Raw genomic sequence first — 12,314 nt, 5'->3', positions numbered from 1 at the left:
TGGCTTATCTATTTTATATCTAGTAGTGTGTCTATGTTAATCCCAAACTCCTAATTTATCCCTCCTCCCCACCTTTGCCCTTGGCTAACCATAAGGACCTACTGGAGAACACAGGGAACTCTACTCAGTATTCTGTAGTCACCTACCTGGGAAAAGGAACTGAAAAGGAATGGATACATGTATAACTGAATCAATTTGCTGTACATCTGAAACTAACACAAAATTATAAATCAACTATGCCCCAATATAAAAGAAAAATCAAATTTAACAAATGAGATTGCTCCCATGGCCCTCAAGGAGCCTTGATAACCTGGCCTCCACCTGCCTCTGGACCTCAGCCCCTACAGCCCTCTCCCTGACTCACTCCATTCCTGCTGCTCTCAAATCCTGCCACCCTTCATTTTTATTGGGCAATCTGGTATTCAGATGACAGTAATTGATCCTTAAAATAAGAATTATGAGCAAATTGTAAACATGTTCTAAGTTAATAGCATAAATAGCAGTGGGAAGATTAGAACAAGAAGAGTTTGGTTAAAGCTCATCACTTGAGTCCCAAATTATGATTAATGACAAGTATATTTAAATGACTTGCCAATGAATTATCAATTAGTGACAATTCTTTAAAGAATTGAGATGCCATAAGAATAAATGATTCAAGACTGAAATGTTTTCCAAGTTAATTCAAATTTACATGAATAAAATTAAAATTATACCAACAACTATGACAAAAAAGTATGACAAGCTACTGAAGCCAAAGTACTATATATAAGTGATGGCATCTGGGAAACGTGCAATTGACTGTCATGTTAATCCATGTAACTGAAGCTTAATTTCAGATTATTCATTTTAGGTTTGAGCGTTTCTTTTGTCTGCTTCATCATTTTACTGACATGTGGTAACATAAAGATTAAAATTATCTTAATAGTAAAAGATTAAATTACTAATACCTGTCTATATTAAAAATTTAGAACTGAATCTCTTAACATTTCACAAGCGACACGATGTCTACACTCAAAGTGAAGCATCTCTTGGGTCTAATGTTTATTTGCTGGATACAAGGTGTGCTTTTAGGCTTGTTTAAAGACCATATATTCACAGCCTGTGTATTTTTTCATTCACCTAGATACAGCATTTAGCCAGGATCAAGAATCATTTTGAATTTTCTTTCAGGAAGTCTGAGAATTACTTCTGGATACTTACTTCTCCTTCTGCTTTCTCATTTTCATACTGACAAGGTCTCTCTTCTAAAGGATTCCGTTCGTTGATTAACTCCTCGTCTTTTTCCATCACCATCAGACCTTGTTTCTCAATTTCAGCATGGACTTTTTTCATGATCTGCTGAATCTCGTCTTGGATGCTAATGACTGTCTTCTCTTTACTGTCGGCTCCATTTTGTGTATCACCCACTTGCTGTCGGAGCAACATGTTTTCACTCTGGAGTTGAGATAATCTCTCCTCTAAGGATTCCTGCTTTTTAAGGTATTCATTCACTTTGCCTTGTTTGTTCTGATACTTGTGTTCAATTTCCTGCTTTTGACACTCTGCTTGGCTTGGGTCTCTCTGGACACATTCTAACATCAAAGGCTTTTCTCTGAGATCATCTCTCGTCTGATGCAGCTTGATTTTTAGCTTATTGAATTGACTTTCCACTTCAGAAAGTTGCTGGGAAGCCGTCTCACTGTTACTTCTCAGCTTAGTCACATCGAACTTCATTTGGTCCTGCAAGCATAACCTCTCGTCGTTTGCTTTCTGGAAGGCAAGCTCCAGGTCTCTTTGTGATGTCTGACCTTGATCATGATCGTGTGTGGCAGCAGCCAGTCTAGAACGGTAGGATTCCACTTCTGTTTCCAGTGCCTGTTTGCTTTGTTTATTGTTCTCCAGCTCAGATTTGAGCATTGTATTCTCAGCTATCAGGACATTAAGCTGACCAGTATACTGGAATATAGTCTCTGTTAATATTTCCTCTTTCGATTTCATTGCCTTTTGAAGATTTTCAATATCATCAAAATATTTCTTCTCCTTTTCCTGCTTCTGATTTTTTACTGCGTCTATTTCCAGTCTTAGGCTGGCAATTTCATCCTGCAGCAGGTGGTTTTCATGTAGCAGATCTTTTGCTTTTCTCCCACTATCAGAAACCTAAGTGAAACAAAGAAGACTTTTAGTTAGTACTCAATAAAATGACGTTTCATTATTTCCTCAAAAATGAAACACTAACCTGTACGTTTATACAGTGAAAAGATTGCAACAAGTGGCTCTCCAACCAGAAAAATAAGGTTTGATACAAACCTCAAACTTCATACAAGCAGAAACTTCCAAAGGTTCAAAAACTTAATTGAAGACAATGAATCCATGAAAGGAAAAAGAAATCCCAAGCGACTTTTCAAGAAGCTCAAAACTGAAAAGGCTTTTCTCTGAACCACAGTGAACCCAGAAGGCTTACAATAAAAGATTTATAGATTTGACTACACTTAAAACTTGCATCTGATGTGGAATATTTATACAATGCAAAACTACTAAGCCATGAAAAAGAATGAAATAATGCTATTTGTATCAACAGAGATGGACCTAGACATTATCACACTATGGGAGGTAAGTCAGACAAAGACAAATCTTATATCATACTGCTTATGTGTGGAATCTAAAATGAACTTATTTCCAAACCAGAAAGAGACTCACAAACATAGAAAACAAACTTATGGTCACCATGGAGGAACGGAGGGAAGGGGAAGGGATAAATAGGGAGGTTGGGTTTAACATACACCATTATATATAGACAAGTGTACATAAAATAACCAATAAGGATCTACTGTACAACATTAGGAACTACACTTAATATTCTACAAGAAGGATCTGAAAAGGAATATGCATGTGTGATGTGTGTGTATGCAAAGAGTCATGTCCAACTCTTTGCAACCCCACAGACTGTAGCCTGCCAGGCACCTCTGTCCATGGAATTCCCCAAGCAAGAATACTGGACAGGGCAGCCATTTCCTGCTCCAGGGGATCTTCCCAACCTAAGAATCGAACCCAGGTCTCCTGCTTTGCATGTGGATTCTTTACTGTCTGAGCCAGCAGCGAAGCCCCATTTATATAATACACACACACGTACATATATGTCTGAATCACTGTGCTGTATACCTGAAACTAACGCAATATTGTAAATCAACTGTGATTCGATAAACACCACCACTCGCTACCTTTAGAAACACTGCATCTAATACCTCCTATACAGCTACTTCACAGCAAAAGCCTTAGCTCTCTCTATATATAAATAGACTATATTTTGTACAGAAATTGTTTTCTTGAGAATATGCTACCTCTCTAACATTTTAATAGGCAATTACAGACTTACGCCTTTTGACAACTGTACTAAGCACTTCTACAAACCTCAACTAACTCATTAGCTATAATGATTCTGGAAAGGAAGACGTTAAAACTATATAAGTAAGCTGCAGGCTTTTCACCAGGTCTTCTGACTCTGTTAGTTCTCTTACTTCAAATCACAGTTACTTCTCTAGTACAAACATATCAATACAAAATAATCCTCCTATTTCATTCATGGTATATACACTAACGGTAAATAAGGTAAAATTTAGAGAGCTCTTCTTAGAGAGTCATGAGATTCTTTTCTGCTGCAATAACTTTTATTCTCTCTTCATGCTGTTTAAAATACTAAGATGGGGGAAATACAATGAGAAACACAGTTATCACTAAATGTACACTATGGCATATGTATCACTGTTTTCAAAAGTTCCTTGTACTGACACAGGACACTACACAGAGCAGAGGGTTCATTTTCTACAAGTACAAGAATGATTCCAAAGTATGGTCTCTGAACTGCCAATAGATTTCTCCCTTACCTTCAGTGGAAGTGATAAACTAACATAATCATCTATCAAGGAAGGGAAATCACTACCAAATACCAGAATACCTACTATTAGTAACAAGAGTTTTTGATTTTCATTTCCTTGTTGGGAGGGGGACTTTTAAAACTGTATTCTAAAAAAACACCTTGTTAAAGTGTTCAAAAGTGTTTTTACAACTGATGTTGCAGCTTTTACAAACTGAAAAACTGTAAATGATGTGAAAATGTCACTGACAGGATATTGGTTAAAGAAATGACAGTGGAGCCAAGAACAGACTCTGATTCAGGCACTGAAGATGATGACGTGCATGGAGGGACAGACACGCTCACCCCAAAGCAGAGGGACTTGGTCGGGCAGCGCAGTCGATGGGGGCGCACCTGTGGTCTGCATGGACTAAACCACAATCAGGGTCCTGGCTCCTTTGAGACAGTCGTGAAGGATCTGAGATCAATTCCTATGGAAAATATTGAAGGCCTCTCCTTGGACGAGGCCATTGTATGTCCCTACCTGACTGAGGTAGACAAATGGATTTGAATTACAAATAGTACTTTCCCGAGCTCTCCCTGAGAGGTTTTCGTTGTGGGAGATCTGCTGCTAGGACCTCAGGGACGGGACCTGGTCCGTGTCTGAGAGGGATATCGGCTGGGGGAGTGAATTCCTCTGCTTGAGATGCCACTCGACAACTCTTCAGAATGAAGGACAATCAACTTAGAGAGTGTTTGGTTTCTACCAATTGCTGGAAAAAAATTCCGTGGGGAGCATTCCTGCACTTCTAGAGGATGCCAGTTAACACCTGTCCTTGAGGACTCCGCTGTGAGGGAGAAGCCAGCTGGGAAAGCTGGAGCCAGCTCTGAGCTGTTCACAGGGCAGGTGGCCTGGAGGGCTGACAGGCACAGAGGGAGGGGGTCCACGACTCTCAGCCACCTGCCGGATTGAAGGCCAGAGGTAACTTGATGTAAAATTAGGCACCATCTTCCCTCCCCATGCCCCTTCTCTTCTAGACCTATTCACTCACCAATGGTCCCTCAAAGCAGAAGGATCTGTCGCCTGAGGTGAGTGGAGAGCTTAGCCTCCAGTTTCTACACCAATCTCAACCCTGTGGTTTCTTAGTAACTATTGTGTGAGCTACTGATGTGACCTCTTCCTCTCTCTGCTCAAAAAACTGCACCCAGCATTTCAGGATTATAGAATTCTTGTTTCTGGCCTTGTTACTTAGGGAATTTTGAATTTCTTTGCTTTTATTTTTAAAAAGTAACCTAAAATTTCCTCTAATACTAAATAAATGGCACAATACTCAGTAAAATGGTACTTTTCCAACATAAAGGGGGACATTATAAATAATATTGATGATATAGTGTTAGAAATTTGAAATTTTCACCACAGATTACTCTACCTGATTCCCATTATTTCTCACAGTCTTCAGTTCCTTTTTGAGTGCTTGGAGAGTGAATTCTAGTTGCTGTTTCACTTCAATTTCTTTCCTATATTCGTCTTCTTTTCTTCTTAACTCCTCCCTCATTTTTTCATATAACATATTAGAATTTCTTCTATTCCCTTCTTCTTGCTTTAAGGTGAATCTGAAAAATTTAGAGAGCTCTTCTTAGAAAATCATGGGATTATTCACTCTTGCTGCAATAAATTTTGTTCCCTCTTCACAATGTTTAAAATAATAAAATGGGGGGAATACAATGAAAAACACTTAATAATGATCACTGTTTTCATACACAGGGTTAAGAATCAAATTGCATGAAACTTTGTTTTTATTTTGTCTTGAGAAAAATGGCTACTTCATACATCTGTGAGTGGGAATGTAAAGTAATATAAACTTTTTGAAGAATAGTTTAGAAATATAGATCACAAACATTTTGAAAACTTCTCATACTTTAACCAAATAAGACAATATTATTAAAGAATAATGTATTCAAAATATATTAAAAAGGCAGAAATGAATTGATAGAAAAGTTGTTCCTTGCAGTATTAAATAGAATACAGAAAAGTGAAAAACAACTGAAAGTTAATTTGGTAAATAACTAATGGGATTTCCATTATGGTGGACTCCTGTATGGTCATGAAAATGATGATTTGGAAAAATATACATTAAGTTATTAGATGCATTCACTGTTAAGAACCTGCTATATTATTTCCAAGAATTTCACACTCCACAATACATTTTCTCTCCTGTAAAATCCAAGAGGATAAGTTAGTCCTTATAGAACACCTACATCTCTGCAGTATTAAACAAAACAACAGTTCAAGTATTTCTTTAAAAGCGAGATGTACAGTACCTCAAGCTGCTGAGCTCTTGTTCCCACATTGCTTTCTGATGCTCTAACTGTGATTTTACTTCTTTGCTTTCTGACAGCTCTTTTTGTAGCCCACGAACCTTACTTTTCATTTTGTGATTTTTTTCTCTAAGTAGTTCACAGTGGCTTCTTTGAAAAGCTACTAATCTTTCACAGGAAAAAACTGCATCCCAAGTTTTCAACAAGCTACCAGAATCTGCATGATGAACAAAACAAAGATAGAAACAAACAAACAAAAAAATTATGTGAGTAATTTTTGAATATAAAGAACTGTGCCTTTCAGTTACTCATCCAGGCAATGAACAAATATTCCTTATAATGTGGAAGACATTATTCTAAGATCTGAAGATAAAACAGACGCCCCTGGCTCTTGTTTAGCTTGAAGTCTAGGACAAGAGAAAGACAAATCAAATGATTGTGACCTCACATAGATACTCTAAGAAAAGAGAGTTCTATGATCACATAACAGAACTTGACACAGACTGGGTCCAGGAAAGATTTCCCTGGGGAAGAGCTGTCAGACTGAGAAATGAAGGACGAGCAGTAAGCAGGGATCAGAGTAGGAGGAACAACCCTGTGGACAGTCTCCAGCTGCCATGTGTTTCTAACCAAGACAGAGTGAACAGCTACCGATTTACCTTCCTGAGTGGAGCGAGCAAAACCAACACCGACAAAATACATTAAACAATGATTTTCATGACAAAGGACTTCAGGGAATGAAGGACAGTGATCCTGGAAACACACGAGGTTAGCCTAAGGAATGCCCCAGCTCACTGCCTGGAGAGAATTTCCAGGCCCCGACATGGGGAGAAGGGATGGCAGCTTAGTGCACCAGACTCCCCAAGTGGAGGTGATGAAGCTGAGAGTCTGGGGAAACCAATGCGGGCAGAGATCACAGGTCAGAACCGTGGAGAGGAGAGAGTGGGACACAGGAAAAGGACCCCGGAGATCTGAGGAGGAGCCCCTCGGGTATTCAGCAGAGGAACGAAGAGTGCACATGTGTGAGAAACCGCCTGAGACCAGGGAGAGACCATCTGAAAAGACTACAGGAAACCGTGCCTGGAGTTCACGCACTCCCAGGGATTCTATCTAGCCTCCTGAGCCAGGCTGGAAACACTCCTACCTACTAGCAGAATGAACAGGATAGTCAGCAAGGTCTGGCCTCCAAGGCAGGAAATAATCAGCCCTAGCCCCAGGGCCCCTCTGGATGCACCTAACACATCATGAGAAGCAAGAGCACAGAAGGATCTCTGGAAAACTCTCAATATTTGGAAACTAAGTCACACGGATCTAAATAACCCTTGGATCAAAGAGGTAATGAAAAGAGAAAGTACAAAGTATTTGGAACTGAAAGAAAATGAAAACGTTAAGACCAGCAGACATTTTTGGGAACTGACAAGCTGATTCTAGAATTCATGTAGAAAGAAGGGTGAAAACTCAAACCAAATGGAACCACACAATTGTGACCTTTAACCACGCAGCAAAGAGAGGCAACAGTTGGGCTTGAAGCAAGAGGGTAGCATGATGAGACCTGAATGTTTACAAATAGGCAATAATTACAGTTGCTATGCAGACCGAGGTTCTGCCAGGTGGAGTGGCAGGGAAAGAAGTCCTGAGAGTATTTCAGAGACTCTAGGAGGAAAATGATGCTGACCTGACCGTGGGTGGGGGCACAGGAAAGAAGAGTCAACAGAAGGTACAGTGAGTGAGAAGGATCATAGGCCTGTGGCTCAGAGTATACACTCACGTTCATGCCCTTTTAACGCAAAACAAACTTCTGGGACGCACAGCACTGTAGCATATCCCTGGCTCTAGAGCAGACTGACAAGGTATGCATATATCACTCCTCGACACACAGACAGGCTTTCCGTTAACATTTACACTGCAGTCCTACCTTTAAGCCCCACGTCGAGAGGTTCTACTTCCAACGGGGAATTCGTAGAGTAAAGCCCATCGCCATCCTCAGAAACAGTCTCAGACGACTGAGTTAAGTCATCCAGGTCATTCACGTAATTAATTTGTTCTTTGACCTACACGTAAACAATACTGTTTCACAATGTCCTTAAAATATGCATAAATATACCAAGTGTACAGAGGTGATAAAACTCTGTACAAAACAAAAACAGACATTTCTTAAAAGAAGAGATTTTTATCAAAAGCATAACTTTATCAACAGTGTTTCTGAATGATGTGTTCAAAGTAAACTTCTCTACAACAAAGGAAGATTTTCTATTTTACCACTATTCCTTTGACAAAGTATTTTCGACAAGGATAATATTTTTGAAAGTTCATTTTTTTTTTACTATACCTTCTTCTTTTCATACGGTGTTTTCCTTGCAGGCCTAAAAGAACAAATGATTCTTTTCAGGCTAATATTAAATATTCAAAAATACAAACAATACCTAAACTTTTTCATATAAACTCTTTGCATTGGCAAGTAATTGTCTATAAAGGATGCAGAAATAAATAAGAGCAGCATTAAAGGACACAGAAAATATATCAGTAATATTAATAAAGTATTAAAGTTAGATCCAAGGAAAAGGAAAAACATAAAGTTACTTGCATTGTATGATAGGAAACTATACCAGTGTTTTTGCACCTGTCCTTTTCCAGAAGAGCTAACTTTTAAGGCAATACAACCTATCCGGGAGGTATTCCTTCAGTCCTTCTAAGAAAGAAACCCATTTGAATAACCAAGATATTAGCTTTTGAGGATGTCTTATGTATCAGCCATGCATTATTAGAAGCACTTGCCATGTCCTAAAGGCATTTTCATCCCCACAGTCATTCTGGGAGATGGGTACAGGAAGAAATGGAGCACACAAAGGCTGAGGAACGTGCCCAGGCCCACTCAGCATGTCACAAACAGACCCAGAATTCAAACCCAGGAAGTCTGGCTTCAACACGGCTCTTCCCAAATATGCTGAGAAAGTAATATCAAAAAGCCTTTTTAAGTAATATGATAGCAAATGAATCTATAGGATTATTTCAGATCTAGCTATAGCTATAAATAATGATTTCTGAATCTTAAAACATATTTCTCAAAAATTAAAGACTTCAGAGGTAGGCAAGCCTGCAAATCTACTGTCAATACAGTTTTGTTTTCTGTAAAGAAATTCATCAATAGGCCTTCATTCACCCATTCTGCTGATTCTTCATGCATCTGACATACATGTATTGAGCACACAATACGTGTTAATGACACACTTAGTAAAGGAAGCACGAGTTCTCTCATTTAGATCTTTGTCATGCAAAAGGAATAATTTGTGAAAGACTGCTAATAATGTTTTTCTATTGAATATAAACAAAATCTTCCCCTTTTCCCTGGAATCTATAAACAACTATGAAGTTAATATGATGTGATGTTTCAGAGCACCTTACAAAATCATAGCTACTCACCATGTTACTATCAACTAGAATCATCAAGGAATGACCATGTCCTATTCAGTATAGCCTAAGTGTGTGTAAATTCACAATTATGTAATTTTTGAAAATCTATATATGATAGAATTAACTTAAGCAATCATCTGCATATTCCATTACATAGGAATACTACACTTCGGAACCAATGAACAAGCCCTTACCATAAAACTATACATGAACAGAAGTATTACGTACAATTAGTTTACTGTAATAGTTTAAAGATAATGTCATACAATCAATAAGCTTTCTAGTATTGGAAAAGCAAACAAGACTAAACTAAATAAACACGCCCTCTGCTGGCTCATTTCCAAGAGCATACATACTCGAGAAGCTCCCTTCTTAACATAAAACAAGAAACACCTGTGAACTCCACATTCCTCTTCAGTTACCATCCAGTTCTGCATTGCCTGTCCCAATAACATTCCCTATTGAATGTTTTCGTGTATTCATTACAGTCCAGCTTCCAAGGGGACTATTTACTGAAATGACTTCCGGCCAAAGGCACTGGTCCTCACCTCAACCTTTAAGCAGGGTTCGTCCACTAGAGTTGAGCAATCTCTTGTCAGCCTGAGCACTGTATAATGCTGCTGTATTTCCAGAAGAAGTATTCAGTGCTAACATTTCTTCCCCTACGAACAAGGAATCTGGAGAATGTACCTGTCATCACCCTGATCCACTTCCCTTAAAATGCCGCCATCATTCACGTGCAGCAGACCACCAGTCAGTGAATCGGTCTTTTCAAATATTGGTGCAATCACACGTTCTTCTGGTGTCCATTTGTCATCGTTCTTTTTCTTTACTCCCTTCCTGTGCACACCAGGATCGCTACTTTAAAAAGTCCACAAAAAAGCCAATGTTTTCTAATAATTCAACTGATAAAGAATAAAAAAACAATTCTTATAAAACTCCAACTCTTACCCATCTTAAGTCATTGATTAATTCACAAAACAGTTATAGAGTACCAACCATATGCAAGAAAACAAACTCCTTCTTCAAACACAGATATGATTATGATACAATATGATATATAAAAGTTGACATATGAAAGTGATAAGTGAAATAAGGAAGGATTTGCAGAAGAAGTGAAGAGAGGAGGTCATGAGAAACAGAAAAGGGAGAAAATCATTCTACTTGGAGATTCGAGTGTGAGCACAAACATCAGGCACAGGGCATCTGGGTTGTTTCCAAGGAACCTGGAAGGAAGAGCACAAAATACATGGAAGAAAGGAGAGAGATGCATCTGGAAAGACACTGAGAAGAACCTCAAGGGCTACACTGCAAACCTGGAGTCCCCTGGCTAAGCGCCTTGACTCTTAGACATGGGAGCCATAAGTAGATTTACACTATATTTTTTTATTTTGCTACTAAATATAATAATGGTGAATTTAGGGATTTCCCTGGTGGTCCAGTGCTTAGGAGTCCACCTGGCAATAAAGGGGGCAGGCGTTCCAGTCCTGGTCAGGGGAGATCCCGCGTGCCATGGGGCAACTAAACCATGCTCCACGGCTACTGAGGCCAGCACCCAAGAGCCCACGCTCAGCATCAAGAGAAGCCACCACACTGAGAAGCCCAAGCACTGCGGCGGCAAAGACCCAGGGCAGCCAAAAATAAATGAAAAAGAGAATACACAGAAAAAAGCCACACTTAATTTAGGTGGTATTTTAAGTGACATGAGGCACATATACCATGAAAGAAGAAACCAAGGAAATATTTGGCCAGGGGAGGAGCGCTCACTTTTAAACCACCCGCATGATGCGGCGACAGCAGCCTCACAGCTGAAAAACTGACGCCTCATGGCCTCTCCCGCCACCATCAGCAATCTGGCCTCCTCCATGGACACACTCAAAGTGCTAGGAGAGAAAAGCCTGCCAGCCAAGGGACTCTTTCCAGAAAAGCTGTCTTTCAGAAAGGAAAGAGAAATAAAAACCGTCCCAGACAAAGCAAACCTGAGGAGCTCATCACCACTAGTCCCGCCTCGTGAGAAACGCTGAGAGGAGCCCTCAGACTGAAATGAAAGGATGCTCATTAGTGACAAAACACATTTAAATATACAACACACTGAGGAAGGCAAATAAGCAGTCAAATCCAGAATACTCTAATATGTACCATGGTGGCATGTTAACAAAGGAACTCTAGTAATAAGGCTAAAGGACAAGAGTATTAAAAATAACCGTATCTCTAGTAAAATATAAAATCTGTACATCACAAATTATTTTATAGGAACATAAGAAGGGACGTGCTGCTAAATATTGATACAGGATTACCTATCAGAACCCTCATTCTGCATAGCAGGAAACTCCTGGTTGCTGTTTCCTCCACGCTTTCTCTGCTGAAACGATCCACTCTCATCAGCAGCATCGCATACGTTCTCTGATACTTCCACTTCACTGCTTTTGTGCTTCTTTTCTTCTTCAACCTTTAATGGAAGTTTGACACTAAGAATAATTGCTGTGTATTGATTATAAAGATCTTTGTTTTCAATTTTATTATTTGACTCAATGCTCACCCTGAACTTAAGTGATAAAAATATTTTTGTGTTTATTTTAATTTTATCACTTACAATTCACTGAAATCTTTGTAAAATCTGCTCCTTTCTGTTTGAGGAAAAGAATCAAAATTCCCAGAATTTCAAAAATGGCGTTCTTAATAAGATGCAATTATTCATATTGTCTTCCCCATCTGACTGGCAGAGACAGAGAAATAAAAAGACAAAGACACAAAA

General features: G+C 39.0%; 1 protein-coding gene and 1 long non-coding RNA gene across 2 annotated transcripts in view; one reads left to right on the top strand and one right to left on the bottom strand.

Annotated features, from left to right (window-relative positions):
- Positions 1-12,314, bottom strand: part of LOC109567584 (ankyrin repeat domain-containing protein 26-like) — a 78,248-nt gene that overhangs the window by 12,886 nt on the left and 53,048 nt on the right. The window contains exons 16-22 of the mRNA XM_070801936.1: positions 11,857-12,008; positions 10,250-10,420; positions 8,478-8,511; positions 8,064-8,199; positions 6,152-6,365; positions 5,260-5,443; positions 1,201-2,136 (exon numbers count right to left, since the gene is read on the bottom strand). Of these exons, the coding sequence (XP_070658037.1) occupies positions 1,201-2,136; positions 5,260-5,443; positions 6,152-6,365; positions 8,064-8,199; positions 8,478-8,511; positions 10,250-10,420; positions 11,857-12,008 (1,827 nt within the window). The remainder of the gene's footprint in view (positions 1-1,200; positions 2,137-5,259; positions 5,444-6,151; positions 6,366-8,063; positions 8,200-8,477; positions 8,512-10,249; positions 10,421-11,856; positions 12,009-12,314) is intronic.
- LOC139186647 (uncharacterized) overlaps positions 1-12,314 on the top strand; it is a 54,376-nt gene extending 42,062 nt beyond the window's left edge. Inside the window, exon 3 of the long non-coding RNA XR_011570309.1 lies at positions 1-12,314. This exon is cut by the window's left edge and continues 16,245 nt beyond it. This is a non-coding gene — a long non-coding RNA (uncharacterized lncRNA).

The sequence above is a fragment of the Bos indicus genome, chromosome 13 (assembly GCF_029378745.1).
Source record: "Bos indicus isolate NIAB-ARS_2022 breed Sahiwal x Tharparkar chromosome 13, NIAB-ARS_B.indTharparkar_mat_pri_1.0, whole genome shotgun sequence".
Taxonomy (NCBI): Eukaryota; Metazoa; Chordata; class Mammalia; order Artiodactyla; family Bovidae; genus Bos; species Bos indicus.
Note: the sequence above shows the minus strand (reverse complement) of the source record. Positions and strands in the feature narration are given on the sequence as shown.